Source organism: Polypterus senegalus, chromosome 3 (assembly GCF_016835505.1).
Source record: "Polypterus senegalus isolate Bchr_013 chromosome 3, ASM1683550v1, whole genome shotgun sequence".
NCBI classification, from domain to species: domain Eukaryota; kingdom Metazoa; phylum Chordata; class Cladistia; order Polypteriformes; family Polypteridae; genus Polypterus; species Polypterus senegalus.
The window spans coordinates 146,843,622-146,861,663 of NC_053156.1; the positions used below are offsets into that span (position 1 = coordinate 146,843,622).

At 35.8% G+C, this 18,042-nt stretch overlaps 1 protein-coding gene across 1 annotated transcript in view; it reads left to right on the forward strand.

Annotated features, from left to right (window-relative positions):
* Positions 1-18,042, forward strand: part of cd109 (CD109 molecule) — a 127,280-nt gene that overhangs the window by 47,553 nt on the left and 61,685 nt on the right. Inside the window, exons 9-11 of the mRNA XM_039748031.1 lie at positions 8,877-8,994; positions 11,570-11,679; positions 17,594-17,818. Of these exons, the coding sequence (XP_039603965.1) occupies positions 8,877-8,994; positions 11,570-11,679; positions 17,594-17,818 (453 nt within the window). The remainder of the gene's footprint in view (positions 1-8,876; positions 8,995-11,569; positions 11,680-17,593; positions 17,819-18,042) is intronic.

Genomic DNA, 18,042 nt, shown 5'->3' on the forward strand with positions numbered 1-18,042 from the left:
ACATCTAAAAAAGCCAGCACAGTTCTGGAAAAACATTCTTTGGACAGATGAAACCAAGATTAGCCTCTACCAGAATGATGGCAAGAAAAAAGTATGGAGAAGGCGTGGAACAGCTCATTATCCAAAGCATCCCACATCATCTGTAAAACGTGGTGGAGTCAGTGTGATGGCTTGGGCGTGCATGGCTGCCAGTGGTACTGGGACACTAGTGTTTATTGATGATGTGACACAGGACAGAAGCAGCCAAATGAATTCTGAGGTGTTCAGAGACATACTGTCTGCTCAAATCCAGCTAAATGCAGTCAAATTGATGGGGCGGCATTTCATGATACAGATGGACAATGAACCAAAACATACAGCCAAAGCAACCCAGGAGTTTATTAAAGCAAAGAAGTGGAAAATTCTTGAATGGCCAAGTCAGTCACCTGATCTTAACCCAATTGAGCATGCATTTCACTTGTTGAAGACTAAACTTCGGACAGAAAGGCCCACAAACAAACAGCAACTGAAAGCCGCTGCTGTAAAGGCCTGGCAGAGCATTAAAAAGGAGGAAACCCAGCATCTGGTGATGTCCATGAGTTCAAGACTTCAGGCTGTCATTGCCAGCAAAGGGTTTTCAACCAAGTATTAGAAATGAACATTTTATTTCCAGTTATTTAATTTGTCAAATTACTTTTGAGCCCCTGAAATAAAGGGATTGTGTAAAAAATACTTTAATTCCGTCACATTTTTATGCAATCTTTTTGTTAAACCCACTGAATTAAAGCTGAATGTCTGCACTTCAACTGCATCTGAGTTGTTTCATTTAAAATTCATTGTGGTAATGTACAGAACCAAAATTAGAAAAAAGTTGTCTCTGTCCAAATATTTACCTTTATTTACCTAACTGTATGTGATAAAAGGCCACATTTCTTCTAACACCAGTGTAAGAGGCTGGTGCTGCGTCTGCCACAGATCACTAACCTCCAGGACTTACAAGCAACTTATGCTGCAGAGCTAATGGAATGCTCCTATAGCCAGGGATGATAGTCACTCATCACTTACTATGATGTGATTTCATCACTACATGGCTCAGTGAAGTAGGTTTACTCCTTAATTCCATTACTGTGTGGATTAACTGTAATCCTGGGGTGTATACTTGCTTCAAGTGAGTGTTCATTGTTTAAACTGCATATGGAAGACTTTTCTCCACATGAAGTGAAATAGCAGCAGTGAGTATACAGTAAGTAAACTTGTGAAAAGTTCCTAGTAAAAGGTAGTTGTATGTTCTGACTGAAATCTATTGAAAAGTGTAGAGCACATTACACACATACTGTATATATCTATATATCTATATCTACACATACAGTACGTATGCATATACATATTCTGTTTGCTATTAATCTACCTTGACACCATATGCATTTTTCCATAAATTGTGCTAACTGTTGTATTTGTTTTGTTTTTAAATAGATAGATAGATAGATAGATAGATAGATAGATAGATAGATAGATAGATAGATAGATAGATAGATAGATAGATAGATAGATAGATACTTTATTAATCCCCATGGGGAAATTCACAAATGCCAGCTGAACATAGCTACTGTTAGCCATATCTTCATTTATCTTATTTTAATTATTCTGCTTATTTTAGCAAATTGATGTTGCCTAAATGTATTTTTTAGAGATGTGAGGACAAAAGGGTATTGTTTTGTCACTTCACATCTCAAATAATACGTGTTCTTATATAGTTTTTTATGTATTTGTAAATCTCAAGTCTGTTTTCAGAGAAGTGTACTGTACAATTGAATATGGATGCTTTACCTAACATTTTAAGCTATCCTAGCAAGCAATGTGTGCATCATTATTGATAAGCATGTAATGTGCATTGAAAGGAAGGGCAAAGAACCCTTCTTAGTGCCTTTGCAGAGGTGCTTTTTGTCGGGTGCTATTCTATATAACAAAACAGTTTACTCTTTTTGTGGAATCTTATTTGCAGTTGCATCATACACAGGAAGTTGGAAGCAGTGGAGATTTAGGATTCAAGTAAAATTAGGTTATAAAACTGACCGGTAAAGTCTAGAGACATCTCTAGGCACTATAGATTTTCATAGCTGGTGGAGAGGTAGGTAGTACATTAAATCATTCCACAAGCATTCAGACTGAAGTAAAATTTAGTTGCATTATTTTTGATAAGCACATTAGGGTCGCATATTTGCTTACTTTTAGAAGCCACTCACTTATACGCAGTTGACGGATTAGATGGTGCAATTTTGTTAGACACTGAAGGAATGAGTACACCAGATAACAGAAAGGTGCCCAGTTGGTCAGTATATTCTGTAAGCATAACTGTCATGGAAGTTTATATATATACATATACAGCGCATCCGGAAAGTATTCACAGCGCATCACTTTTTCCACATTTTGTTATGTTACAGCCTTATTCCAAAATGGATTAGATTCATTTTTTTCCTCAGAATTCTACACACAACACCCCATAATGACAACGTGAAAAAAGTTTACTTGAAGTTTTTGAAAATTTATTAAAAATAAATTTCTCACAATAAACAGCACTGATGTGCATACAATTGAGTCCAGAACAAGACTGAGGAAAAAGGGAAAAAGGGCAGGCTTTTAAAGGGGAAGACAGGAAGTGAGGTCATAAGGATCAGGCGCGTGTTCTTCAATCATTGGATCGAGCCCGGACGTGACATCACAGGGGCCGGAGCTGGTAAGGTCTACTTCCATTGGCTCGGTCCCGGAAGTGACGTCAAGAGAGCCAGGTGGAATCTCCCGGGAATGGTCTACAGGAAAGGGAGAAAAAGAGTCAGTGCACTCTGCCACATCACGGCATGCCTCAGAACTGCCTTCACTCAAGCCCTTTAGCTGCCTCCCATGTGCACGTGTGTGACAAGGCTTAACGCGCCCCCTAGCAGTGGCTAAGGGTCCCAATGGGTTAAAATCTTTTTGTCCCTTTCCCGTGGTCCTCTTTTTATCCAGGGCGGTTGCCCCCTCGTGACCCGGAAGCTTTTTATGCCACCTTCCGGTTCTTTTAGGCGTCCCGGCCGGGTAAGAACCCCAGCCGTCTGTGACACTATATATATATATATATATATATACTAGGGGGCTCTGCCCCCTGCTCACCCACCCCCGGGTTTGGTTAACCGGATATACAATTTAAAGAGATTGTTATTTTCATAGGAATTGTTATATACTCTTTCGATTCTATGCATCGCTTCTCTGTGATCATAAATATACACCTGACCGAATTGTGGTTTCTTTGAAATTAAACTTGTCGTAGTTTTAATTGTTGCGGGACCACAGATTGTCGTAGCATATGGTCCATTATTGTGTAAATCTATGTTTTGAGTATTGAATGATGCAAACGCAAAAAGATTATTGTAGACTGAGATATTCTGCCTGTAGTGTTTGTGGATTTCACTTTCACCAAACAACAAATCTTTTAATTCTTGCGGAAACGCCTCTTCATTGGGAAGAAACACTACTTTTCCCTAATGGTAACACGAATCAGATGATCTACAAATCTCTGACTTAAACTTTAAAGCGTTACTATATCTACGCACTTCTGACATATCACCTATGTCCATATATTTGATCTCTTTTTGCTGTTCCGTTATGTCACCAAGTAATAATTTCCATTTGTTTGTGGTAATGCGATCTTTACTTTCTTTGTTTTTGATACTTTCGTATTTTACTACTTTCATATTCTTTAACTTGCTCTGCATGTGTATCGCGCCAACATTTTTGAACATCTTTATGAAGTCTTTTATTTAGGCTGATTATTACTTTCCTTATTTTCAGAATTTGCACATAGATTAATATTGTTATTATTTGCATTCTTTGTTGCCTTCTTCTCTCAAGCGCTTTTGTTTTTGGGTCTCTTTTTGAAGCGCTGCTCTTTCTTATCCACTTAGTCGTTGACATGCGATCTAGAATGTATAAAATTTTTAAGAGCTGATAGCACATGAAGTGTGTCTGCCAAAAGCATTCCAACAACTGAGAGGTTAGATGTCCGTGATCTTGTTTTCAAGTCTATTCTTGCGGGACCTCAAAGTGTCTTTCCGAGAAGGTCATGTCTCGACCCAAGATTTTTTTAAATAATACAGTATATATATATATATATATATATATATATATATATATATATATATATATATATATATATATACACATACATAAATTACATAATATATATATATATTATGAGGTGCTAAACAGGCAATTACAATGATTTTCGGAATATATAAAGTCATTCCTGAATATGTAAAGTCAGTGTCGGAATATATAAAGTCAAAACTTGAATATATACTGTAAAGTCACTGTCGGAATATATAAAGTCATTCCTGATTATATACAATGTCAAAGCATGAGTATATAAAGTCAGCATCGGAATATATAAAGTCACTGTCGGAATATATAAAGTCATTCCTGAATATATAAATTTAAACTCAGATTATATTGATATTGATTGAAATGACCCAGGCACATTTTTTGTAAACTCAATGAGTTCCTAATACAATATAATGAAATCAGTTAACAAAACATCTTCAGAAAAAAAAACACTGTTCAGTTAATTCATTCAAAATGATGTATGTGCCTTGAACACTATATTTACTTATTCTTTTCGTATGGGTGCATTTTTGGACGAACCTCACAAGCTCGATTGACTCTGAGTGGCTTCTGTCGAAGTTTAACTTTCTCGAGCGCGGAAATTAGAGAATATTTGATGGAACTAGACCATTTTATTTGTGAATTGTCCTAATTTTATGTATTCGGGAATGATTTTATATATTCCAACACTGACTTTATATAATCAGGCTTTGACATTATATACAGTATACTGTAATAAGGAATGATTTTATATATTCCGATGCTGACTTTATATAATTAGGCTTTGACTTTATATATTCAGGAATGACTTTATACAGGGTGACACAGAAAAACGGGAACTTTTGAAATGCGTAGTGGCAGCCATGTACAGTTGGCAACACTGCGGAACAGGGACCATGAGCTGTAAACAATCTCGCCATTTAGTAATTTAGTAATCGATTGCAAGACAATCAATTGCAGCTGTACTGTTGTTCAGTAACCGTGTCATCTCAAGATTCGGTGACATTCCCTGGCCCTCAAGATCACTGGATTTGTCCGTTTGTGATTTTTTCTTGTGGGGCTACTTTAAGAGTCGGGTCTACATGACTCGGCCAAGGACACTGAATGAATTAAAACAAAGAATTCAAGACGAAATTCATGGTATCCCAGCTGAGATGTTGCAGCGATCAATGAGGAACCTCAACAGCAGATTGGAAGAATGCATACGTACAGCAGGACGCCATCTACAGGGTGTAATTTTCAGACATTGATAATTTGGATTACTGTCTCTTAAAAGGCAAGTTGTAGTGGTGTAATTGCTGTCAATAAATTTAATAATTCTGTTGGATTTCTTCTATTTTTATTGGGTTTTTCAAAAATTCCCGTTTTTCTGTGTCACCCTGTATATTCAGGAAGGACTTTATATATTCAGTAATGAATTTATATATTCTGCCGCTGACTTTATATAATCAGGTTTTGGTGTTATATATTCAGAACACTGACTTTTTATACTGTATTCTGAAAATCATTATATTTGCCTGTTTGGCACGCTGTAATATATATATATATATATATATATATATATATATATATAACATAATTTATAATTCAACTGATATTGAAAAATTCAATTCAAAAGTCAGAGTAAACTATTTTTACCACTAGATGGCAGCAAAATATAATATCTGCTAGCCTGTAGACTACAATTCAGGTGCTACTTAAAATAAGCCATCCAACATGAACATTTAAAAAATGTAAATTACATTTTGAGCTACTAGCATAAAATGGGTAATCAGATTATTTGGTAGTATACTAAATTAATGGTACTTAAATGAATGGCTCTTTGATTGAAATTGCATTTTTCAAAAATGAAATATTTTCTGTCATTTTAATTTGAACCTCTTCTGTCTTGTAAGGTAGCTCTGAATTACGGTTGGAATTAGGAGAATTATGTTTGGTTGAATATCTTTAAAACCAAATTTGAAGTGATGAATCACTTTTACTGTTCAAAATCACATTGTAAAACTCTAGTTAATAATTAATAAATCCAAGATACAGAAAATAAAAGTGGTTGCCATGCATGACTATAGTGAGATATTTTCTTTCCTTCCTTATTTCACTAAAATGAACTAACGGATTTTTAATAATTAAACAAAATATGGGTCTATAGAAGGAGGCAGTAACATACTTTTTATATACCTAGAAAATGAAATAAAACACTTTTGCAGAGACGAGACTATAATGAACAGAACAAAAAAATGTACTATAAATTGTATAATCAACTTTCTGATCCAGCTTTTCCAGTATAAGATCAAAATGGGCTGCTGTCTATCACAAAAGAAAGGAGCTGAAGTCCACCATGGTATACAGTGTTATGAAAATGTATTTGCACCTTCTTGATTTCCTCTATTATTGAACTTTTTGGCCACTGAATGTTTTCATCTCATTAATCAAAATCAAATATTAAGTAAATGAAATATAATTATCCAGCACCACTGGCAAAGGGTAAATAACTACTATAAAAGCATACAAAACAAGAAAATGCAGAATATATTGTAGTATATGTCTTTTTGTCCATAACAGTTTGCTAAAAGCACAATTTTAATGTGGAATGACAGATAATATACTCGGAAAGAGAAACAGGGGACCATTGATAATATTTTGCCTAAAGAAAATTGGTAAATATAATCATAATTGTTTAAAATATATTTAACCAACATCCATTGTTACAGCATTATTAAACAAATCTTTAGAAAATAATAATTGCCTGTGGGACCTCCTTTTTTAAATTCTGGTTTTTAAAAATACTGGTTTGTTAAGGATGCTAAGCGACTTCCATAACCCACCTTTCAGAATTGTTTAATGAAAAGTTCAAAGGTTTACAGGTCTTACTGCTGTTGATAGTTTGCTCAAAAAGGGTGAAATTATTCTTCTTTGTAGGTAGCCACCCCTAAGTCTAGATGGTCTTCATTGGTCTCAAGAATATGTCTTTCAAGTCTATTCGTTTGTTCCTTCCTTCCTTCATACATTTTCCAAAATATTTTCTTAGATTCACAAGGGATCTTTTGCTTCTCAGAAGCAATGGTCCAGTTTACATGGTAGTGACATATGCAGTTATGCAAATGATTAGGCTTGCATATCTATGTTGCCTGACCACCACTAAAGTGCCAAATATTAGTATTGAAACAAAAAAGACACAAACTTGATAGATTTGGACCATTTTCTTATCAGAATTCAAATTTATGGCAGTCCAGCAGATAAAAATGCTCAAACAAAGCATTTTTTCAGTTCAATGAAGAAACGAGAGACTTTGATACAAGTCCCAATGTATTGCATGACAGTGGGGTTTATTTTTTTCTCCAGCCTTTGGAGTTTTTTTTTTTGTTTTTTCTGTCCACCCTGGCCATCGGACCTTACTCTTATTCTATGTTAATTAATGTTGACTTATGTTTATCTTTTATTGTGTCTTCTGTTTTTCTATTCATTTTGTAAAGCACTTTGAGCTACATTTTTTTGTATGAATATGTGCTATATAAATAAATGTTGATTGATTGATTGATTGGGGTTATACTGCCAAGAGGCTTTTGTGCATGTTGTTAAGGATCTGGGAGGACCACAGGAACAACATACTTTTTTGACAAATCACAACTCCACAAGCTTCAATATTTGCCCCCCTTATGGAGATGTAACACCCTTCATAAATTACTATATACAGTATCTCTATGAACCGTGGACCAACATCACGTCACAAGACTGGGACTCTATGCGCAACATCTACAGTATTATAATATTTGCAATCTGCAGTTCACCGCTGTAAACTATAGATGAAATAGTGTGAGTAATTCAGCCTTCTAGGCAGTCTTGGATGGGCTTCGGGTAAACTATTTAGAAAAGAGGCTAACAGCAGTGTCCTTCGCACAACACTCTCTAGTCCTACTTTCTCAGAGCAATGATTACCATAAACCCTTATTGACTCCCATGTACAGCCCAGTTCTAGAGCAATTGTTAATTTATTTGTTCTGTTTTTGAAATGGGCAGCACGATGGCACAGTGGGTAGCGCTGCTGCCTTGCAGTTAGGAGACCCGTGTTCACTTCCCAGGTCCTCCCTGTGTGGAGTTTCCATGTTCTACCCGTGTCTGCATGGGTTTCCTCTTTGTGCTCCGGTTTCCTCCCACAGTCCAAAGACATGCAGGTTAGGTGCATTGGCGATTCTAAATTGTCCATAGTGTGTGCTTGGTGTGTGTGTGTGCCCTGTGGTGGGCTGGCACCCTACCCGGGGTTTGTTTCCTGCCTTGTGCCAGGTGCTGGATGGGATTGGCTCCAGCAGACCCCCGTCACCCTGTAGTTAGGATATAGCGAGTTGGATAATGGATGGATGTTTTTGAAATCATTTCTTATGTCGGTATCCTGACATTATTTTACCACCACATCAGAAAACAACTCGTTTTGTTTCCACATTGTGTATGTTTGTTGTACAGTATCTCTTATCAAATGAAACAGGTAATTCTACATTTCTTATCTAATTCTCCTTCACCTTTTATCACAATGCATTTTCAATCTCCTTACATCTAACATGATTTTTCTTTTAGCTTTTCCTTTTGTGGTATTGTCAATCTTGCTCTTATGCCATCTTTTGCTTTATACTAAGATATCACATGTTGCAGAAGTACATATTATTGTAAAAGCTTCATCCAAACCCTAAGAACAAAAAATCATTCTTTTGCTAATCTGAACAAGTCATATTGTATTTTAAGTAATATGCTTTTGTCATTATTCTTTACAGATTACCGGTTCGGCTAATTTCACTTTTTCGTATCCTGATATAGACTTAGAGGTACTAAATGAGACTGAGAATTATTTATCTTTTTGGATAAATGCCAGTGTCGTGGAATCTTTAACAGGTAAGGAAAGCAAGTGAGTTAATTTCCTGTGCTGAATATTCTAAATTGTGAATCATCTAGTCTAGTTTGTGTGTGTAAGTTTTGAAATGTTGGGGTACATACAGTAACATAAGTTCTGATGTCATTCATGCATTAATGTTTTGTGTTAAAGACTCACTATTACAGGTGATTTATTCATTAGTACATTTAAATGGATATTGCTTTTCTTGAGCTGCTCCTTTAAAATGAAAGACCTGAATTACAAGAATTATGTCTTTGCAGACATTTAGAATGTGAGTGTGTTCAAATATGAACATTGTCATGAACATAAATTTTCTTGCTGCTTAATCATGCACTTGGATTTATATTTCTACACCATCAATTTGAGTGTTTGCCTGTTTCTTGATTTTAAAAAATTGTGTCCATTCCCTAAGCAAGTCCTGCTCTAAAGGCACTTCTCATGGCATGACCTTTATAGCCAAGGTTAAAAGATATGGTTCCTAGTTCCATATCAGGACCATGTCTTAAAACACTACACACCAGCAAGAGGAGCAAACTCAACGTGTGCAAATTGCACACAAAGTAATTATAAATAATAGTAATAATAGTAATTGATAATAAATATCTTAAAGAGGTGCTTTGAAGCAAATGCACAAATAAAAATATATGAATTTAAGAGTAAATTAAAGAATACAATAATCTTTGTAACTATGTTCCTTATATTGTTGTTGAGAAATCTTTAGAAAAAATGAGCAGAGTCTTCAGAAAGGCAGTCAGAATTTAAGACTTTATTGCACATAATAGAAAACAATTGCAGAGCACATAAAGCCTGTCTCCGTTCATGAAATGAGCCTGCTGGTTTGGACAGTTTGTTTTTACTTTAGTTCTAATCACAAAAACATCCCCATTTCATACATAATTCTCATCATTCACTTTACATGTTATCTTCATAAACATACAATTTCCACAATGGCAAATTGTTCATACCTAAGTGCTTACTGTAGATTGTGTTTCCTCTTCCTTTTGGAGTATTGAATGCCTGATGGATTTTGTGTTTTCATTTTGAAACACTCTTCAACAAGTCCTCATCCTAACCTAACAGCAGCCTCAACACCTTTCTGATACTTCCACACCATGTAGCTATTCTGCACTGGAAAACACTTTCCATGAGGGCATGAGGAACATGAAGAGTGAGGAGCTCACCATCTGAGATCAAGTTAAATTGGCTTGTAAATCGCCCCCAAGAAAATGACTTCAAACGTAATGGGTTGACCTGCACTGCCCATGAAAATAAACCAAAATACATTATGGTAATGACAGTAAAATGTAAACATTATTGAAGCATTTAATACTATTAAAAATAAGAACAAAATTGAAGTTTGCAGAGTTAAAAAGAAAAGGTGATTAATGATAGTCTTGGTCTGGTGCAGACCAGTTTTTATGCATTTCAGGATAGCAGTGAAAAAAAGCCAACAGTAATCTTTGTTCTTTAATTTAACAATTTTACTTTTATGGCACTTGGAATACGCCTATTTTTATCCAGCCATGGCTAAATTACTGTTTAAAACAGCATAGAATTCACAGAATTGGTTCACATGGGTTGGCAAATTATGTGTTGGAGTGCAAGGCTCCATAACTATTGTAAATATTGTAATAAAGACGAATGGAATCACAAAAAGGTTTGGGGAGGGCCACCCCGTATACTTCAAAAACTGGCAGAAAAATAAACATATCTTTACAGACTGGAGCCCAAAACAGAACTGACCAACAGACTGAAAAGCTGTTCTATAAATATGGCTGAACGGATGAAGAGGTGGAGTCAGGTAGGCAGGAACAGGAACTGATGTGGCAGGAGGTGTGTCCCGAGGTGATGTCAGCAGGGGTTGGACTGGTGGTGATGTGATTTGGAGGCAGGTTCTTTAGCTGGTCTTCAGAGGGACAAAAGAAGAAAGGATCAAGTGAAGTGCCAACCTCTGCTCCAACTGAGAAATGACACTATTTGAGCTTATAAACCATCTCCTATGCAACGTAGTGTGACATTGCTAGTAGAAGGGACATAGGAGCAGAGGAACTACAATGATAGAGCCCCACTCTCCAATAGGTAGCCATTGCATTACACTTGGCTTCCTGTTACATAATATGATGGTCAGACCACCTTGCCCTTGAACTGACAGTAGCATGCTGCCATCATATATTTACATATATACTGTAAACAAGTATTTCAAAGCAAAAAAATATAACAAAAGCTAAGTTTCTTATTTTTATAAACCTTTCCTCAGAAGTTAGTTCAGTTTCCTTAATCTGGAATTTGTTATATTACCATGTCACACATATTTGCTTTGCTTATATCCTCTAATTGCAGTAAAACAGCAATTTGGTGTGCATAAATTTCACTGTGACTTTCATACTGTAAAAATGTATATTATCAAATATGCAGTTGATTTATTTATTTATTTTCTATTGTTTTTTGCTTTTTAATAGGAAACTGATAGCTGCATTTTAATGAAAGCTAAACTTCCTTCTGTGTGATATAGTCAGCACAGCATACTCATTGGTAATTTTTAAATTATTTTTATTCATTTTTTCTATTTTTTAGGAATAACTCAGAGTGTAAACAGGTCTGTGACCATAACTAATGCTGAATACAATTTGGAATTTATTGAGAAACCTACAGTGCTGAGACCATCACTAAACTTTACAACATATGTAAGTATGCTATTTAAGTCAAGTTTATTCTCATGTCTACACAGTATGAGGAAATTTTTGCTTGCAAGTCTCCTCAGAATAGTTGACAACAACAACATAGACAATAATAATAATAATAATAATAATAATAATAATAATAATAATAATAATAATAATAATAATAAAGAAATTAAAAGTATACTAAGCATCGGACATATTTATGCAATTATGTACAATATATACAATATGCATTTGCATGTATCATATACAGTGCCCTCCATAATGTTTGGGACAAAGACACATTATTCCTTTATTTGCCATACTGCTCCACAGTTTAAAATTACAAATTAAAGAATTTAGGCCTTGATTAAAGTGCACATTGCAGATTTTAATTTAAGGGTATTTGCATACGTTTTGGTCACACCATGTTGAAATGGCAGTGGTTTTTATACATGTTACCTCCATTTCAGGACATCGTAATGTTTGGCACATAGCAATGGCAGGTCTGGTATAGCAGTCATATTTAATACTTTGCTGCATATCTCTTGCATGCAATGACTGTTTGAAATCTGTGATTCATAGACTTGAACGGGTTATCTGAGTATCTTCTCTAGTGATGCTCTGCCAAGCCTCTAATACAGCCATCTTAAGCTACTGCTTGTCCCCTTACGTTTTCTCTTCAGCGTATGGAAAGCATGCACAGTTGAGTTTAAGACAGGTGACTGGCTTGGCCATTCAAGAATTTTCCATTGTTTTGCTTTTAAAAACTCCTGTGTTGCCTTAACAGTGTGTTTCAGATCATTATCTTGTTGTTGGATGAAGCAACAATGTGTTTGGAGGCATTCACTGGAAGTTGAGCAGATGTTTCTATACACCTCAGAATTTATTGTACTACTACAGTCAGCAGTTACATCATCAATGCAGATAAATGTGCCAGTACCTGTGGCAGCCATACATGCCCAAGCCATAATACTCACAAACCATATTTTACAAATGAGGTGGTATGCTTTGGATCTTGGGCAGTCTCTTTTCATCTCCACACTTTCCTCTTGCCAACACTAACATACATGTTCATTATTTTTTCATCTGTCCACCTTAATTCCAGATTGTTGCAGGCTTTTTTAAAAATACTTTTTTTTACAAATTATAAACTGGTTATCTTATTTTTGTGACTAACTAGTGGTTTGCATCTCGCAGTGTGGCCACTCCATTTCTGTTCATAAAGGTCTTCTGTGGACAATAGTCTCTGACACATACACATCTGCTGCCTGAACACTGTCTCTGATCTGTTGGACAGGTATTTGGGGCATTTTCATTACTATAGTGAGGATTCTTCTGTCAGCAGCAGTACAGGTCTTCTTTGACCCTCTTTGCAATTACTGAGCTCACCATTCTTTCTTCTTAATGATGATCCATACAGTCAGCTTAGGTAATCCCAAGGGCTTACTGATATCTCTAAATGGTTTTATTCCTGTTTTTCAGGCTCATAATGGCATCTTTGACTTTCATTGACACAGTTCTTGTCCACATATTGAACAATGGCAACTACAAACTCCAAAGGTAGTCTGTAGGTAGAAGTAAGACTTACGCCTACACTAATGAAGCAATGAATTACACCTGAGTAATCACAAACACGTGTGACGCCAATTGTCCCAAACATTGTGGAGCCCCAAAATTTGGTGACCATGTAGAAAAAGTGTAATCCATTTACATGTAGTGAACCCATTTAATCAAACCTGGAGCCTTTCACTCTAGTATCAGAGGCAACATAGGAATTAACACTGGAAGACACACTCACGCGTACCAACTCAATTTTGAATTGTGATTAACCTCACATGTATGTCTTCAGAATGTGGTGGGAAAATCACATTCCTGATCACCCAGGCAAAAACCCACACAGATACAAAGTAAATGTGCAAACTCCCTGAAGGTAGTTACCAGGATGGGTATCATATCCAGCCTACCTGACCTGAGACAGCAGCGGTAACCACTGAAGTATAATGTCACACGTCATTTTTTTGGTATTTAAAGTTTCACTTGGAAATAAGTATATGGGATAGTTTAATGGTTTAGATTTATAGTTTATTTTGTTGTGGGAAATGTTGAAAAGTTTATCTTAAGTTGAGGATGTCTACCATCAGTTTTTTAGTGACAAGTGAAAAATTGAGTAGCATCCTGGACCCCATAAAACCATTGCAACCATTCCCAATTCAATAGAAATATGCTCTAATTAAGTACTTTGTTACCATTTTGGTAGTAAAAGTTAATTTTATGGATGCATATTATGTCTCTAATAAAAGTACAAGCCAAAGTTTTTGGAACATAAACATACAATGTGTATTTGCACCATCTACTCTATACTGTATATATAAAATCCTAAGCCTAAAAGTGCAACAGTGATGTTTTTATGTCACTTTTTTGTCACGCTTTAAATTGGGTTTATTTTAAAACTTACATACTGTATATATGTTTGGTATCATTCTTTTCAGCATTCATCAAACTTTAATGTGATGTTGTTAGATTTTGAGATTCTTATTCTGTTTTTAAATTATAAACTAAAAAATATCAAGAACTCATGTCTCCCGAGACGGGACTTTGTGCCAAAAGATATAACCACAGGGCCGGAAATAAAACACAAAGACTAGGACAGCTGCTGTACGGCCTTTTAAATGTTCGAAGTGCCATGCAAGATGCAGATCACACACCACGCCAGCAGCAGCAGCAAGCCAGCAGCTGATAGAGCAAAGAGGAGTTAACAGTATTTGTTTCCCATTGTATCACTGCTTAAGAGGGGGTTTCGTAGGAGTGACAGCGTCTCCTTGGGGTGCATTCAGCCCCCCTCTTCACAACATGAGCAGCAGAGATGTGAAGTGGCTGGTGAGTGAAGTGAGTAGGGGGGAACCCCCTAGTATTTCCCATAGTTTTAAAAGTTACAAGCAAAAAAATTCAAATTAATAGCAGGCTCAATGACCACAATCTGACAGTGGAAAACAATAAAAAAATCGGAATAATTTTAAGAAATGTTGATTCAGAAACTTATATGATTGTGCCAGGAACAGATTAAAGGACTATATGAAGGCTTTTTGAAAAGCATACCACTTCATTGAAAGCAACAGTAAAGCACAGAATGCTTATCTAAAATATATACTCAGCAAAAAAAGAAACGTCCTCTGACTTTCAACTGTTTTTACTTTCAGTAAACTTAATGTGTAAATATTTGTATGAACAGCAAAAGAGTCAACACCATAAGACATAAACTAAAAATGTTTCACAATGTGTCCCTGAATGAAGGGAGGCTCAAAATCAAAAGTACCAGTCAGTATCTGGTGTGGCCGCCAGCTGCTTGAAGTACTGCAGTGCATCTCCTCCTCATGGACTGGACCAGATTTGTCAGTTCTTGCTGTGAGATGTTACCCCACTCTTCCACCAAGGCACCTGCAAGTTCCTGGACATTTCTGGGGGGAATGGCCCTAGCCCTCACCCTGCGATCCAACAGGTCCCAGACGTGCTCAATGGGATTGAGATCCGGGCTCTTCCACTGCGAGGATGATCAGCTGTCCTTCCTGTCTCCCTGTAGCGCTGTCTTAGGCGTCTCACAGTGCGGACATGGCAATTTATTGCCCTAGCCACATCAGCAGTCCTCATGCCTCCCTGCAGCATGCCTAATGCACGTTCACGCAGATGAGCAGGGACCCTGGGCATCTTTCTTTGGGTGTTTTTCACAGTCGGTAGACAAGTCTCTTTAGTGTCCTGCGTTTTTAGAACTGTGACCTTAAATGCCTACTTTCTGTAAGCTGTTAAGGTCTTAACGACCATTCCACAGGTGCATGTTAATTAATTGATTATGGTTAATTGAACATGCATGGAAAACATTGTTTAAACCCTTTACAATGAAGATCTGTAAAGTTATTTGGATTTTTAAAACATTATTGTTGAATTACACAGTTCTGGAAAAAGGAACGTTTCTTTTTTTGCTGAGTATATATATCAAGAAACTGGAAAAGATGTGTTCAACCTAGTTTATAAATCCATTTATTCTACTATAGGCTTGCAGGAAGCCTGCATTAAATCTGCTGAATATTTCAAAAGACATCCCTCTTTTCAAATAACATTTTTATTACTTTTTGAATGCATGATACAAAGTTGGTGGCACAGTCGTGCAAAGGTTTGCATTACTCCCTAATAGGTCTAGGAACCCTGTTACTAATTTTCAGGAGTTTGCGGGCCATCCTCATGTAAACATCATTTTTTTATGGATACTTTTGTTTTATCTCCATGTCAAAGAGGCCATGCTGGTTAAATTATTTTAGGCACAGGCCGAGTGTACAAGAATGAGTGAGGAAATCCTGTGATGGCCTATCCAGCGTTGATTCCTGCCTTGCATGTAATGTTGTTAGGATTGGCTAAACCTTCCTGTAATCCTTAATTTGGTTAATCAGGTTCACAAAATAGAGGAAAAGATATAACATTAGGTAATTTCAAAGAGGAGGAAATATCTGGATTCTGCATTTATTAAATCTATTGTTTGAAATATTGATGATCAATGCAGCATATTTGTATTAATATTCTAGTGCAAAACGTTTTTTCTTCTCAAATACTTGACAATTTATTACCCATAACTGCTGTACAAAATCTCATGTAAAGACAACAAAAACCTTTTTTGCTCTTGCAGGAGTCATTTTCAGCTTGTTTGGGGAAATTTGATTAGTAAAATAGAACTGAGAATATTCTACTTCATTTACATTCATTGGCATAACTCAAAAGTCAATATTTAGGCAATATTTAATGATGGTGATTAAGTTTTGAAAAGACAATGTCTTTGTTTCCCATTGTTGCATATGTAATGTTTAAAAAAATAACAGTTTTGCTTTACACTCATGTGAGCAATAAACATGCAGTGCATGGATAGAAAGCACAGACTGACAGGAAGCTTCAGCCATTTGAAATGGAGGGTGTTAACTGACAGAATGAGAGGAATCCACATTATAAATAAGAATTTTAATTCATCACATCCTACTAAGATTGTGGCTTTATGTTCAGCCCTAAACCAACCTGATTGGACAGTCATTCAGTTTCATGCAATTAGCTTTAAAGTTAGCCTCTGACATAAAGTAGGGACTTAATGCTGGACAGCAGAAGATCACCGAGCGAAGGCACTGAGACACCATATAGCCTGTATTTAAGCTGAAGCATCCCTGAGTTATCCTCCAGTTTTAATAAAAACATGTACAGCTGTTCTGGAGTGATACTTTAACAAATACTGTACAAACAAAAAAGGCACCAAGTCAGCTTTATTTAAATATAGCTGAGTTTCCCAAGATGGGTATTATTTTCAAAAGTCCTTTGTAAATTAAGGGTTAGGGATTTTTTTTTCTGTTTAGACTGAGCATGACCAGTAATCGCACAATCAATTGTTACTAAATTTTACAGCTATTGACTAACAGAGTACAGATTGAAATATGGCAGAGAAGATAGTACAGGACAGGTTGGGGACATAATGTCAAAAGGTTACCTCTCCAAGCCAAATTGCAATAAATAATTTCAGAGACAATATGATTAACATTGCCCAAATTTCTTGCTTGAGAGGTATGCATGCTAACCATCACACCACCATCAGAACTCATGTGATGCTGTTTCTTTGTTTATAGATCACACTGCAATATATTTTGGCATTTGTGCCAACCCAGGGCCACCCCCATTACTCCCTGGGTGGACAAAGCTGTAATTATTTGTACAAGACCTCACTTATGATACCAGATTTCATGTGTGGGGGGTTTAAAAAATAGATGTGCATAATTAAAAAAAAATCTTATACTTAAAAGACACACACTCTTATCTCTTTCCTTATATTCCATTTAAATGCTTTTTAATGCATGTCATTAGAAAATGTACATATATATTTATATTAATTAAAATGCATTTGTTTCTTTCACAGCTGAAAATTTCATTTTATGATGGCCAGCCTTTAAGTGAAGAGGAAATTGGAAGAAATGTAACTTTTTCTATAATTCAGTCATTGTCATTATTTTCTAACAGTTGGGGGGCTGTTCGAATGAAAGAAAATGCACAGATACAGAACATTCAATCCGAAATTCCTAAAAATGGCATTATAAAGCTTGAATTCCCTCTTGATATCAATATTAAATCTTTAACCATCAAGGTAAGCAACTTATGTACTTAAAAATTTTCAAGTCAAAGTTTAAAACAGAGATTGTGTATACTACACATACTGTAGGTAAAGCAAAGAGTTTATTTTGCCTATTTTAAAATCTATTACTGTATCATTTTTTGGTTTCTTTTTGTGTAAAACACAAGGTTTTCAAATCCATCTTGTTTATGGTATGTAAGCTTTAGGAAATTCAGTCATTAGTCTTGAGTTAAATT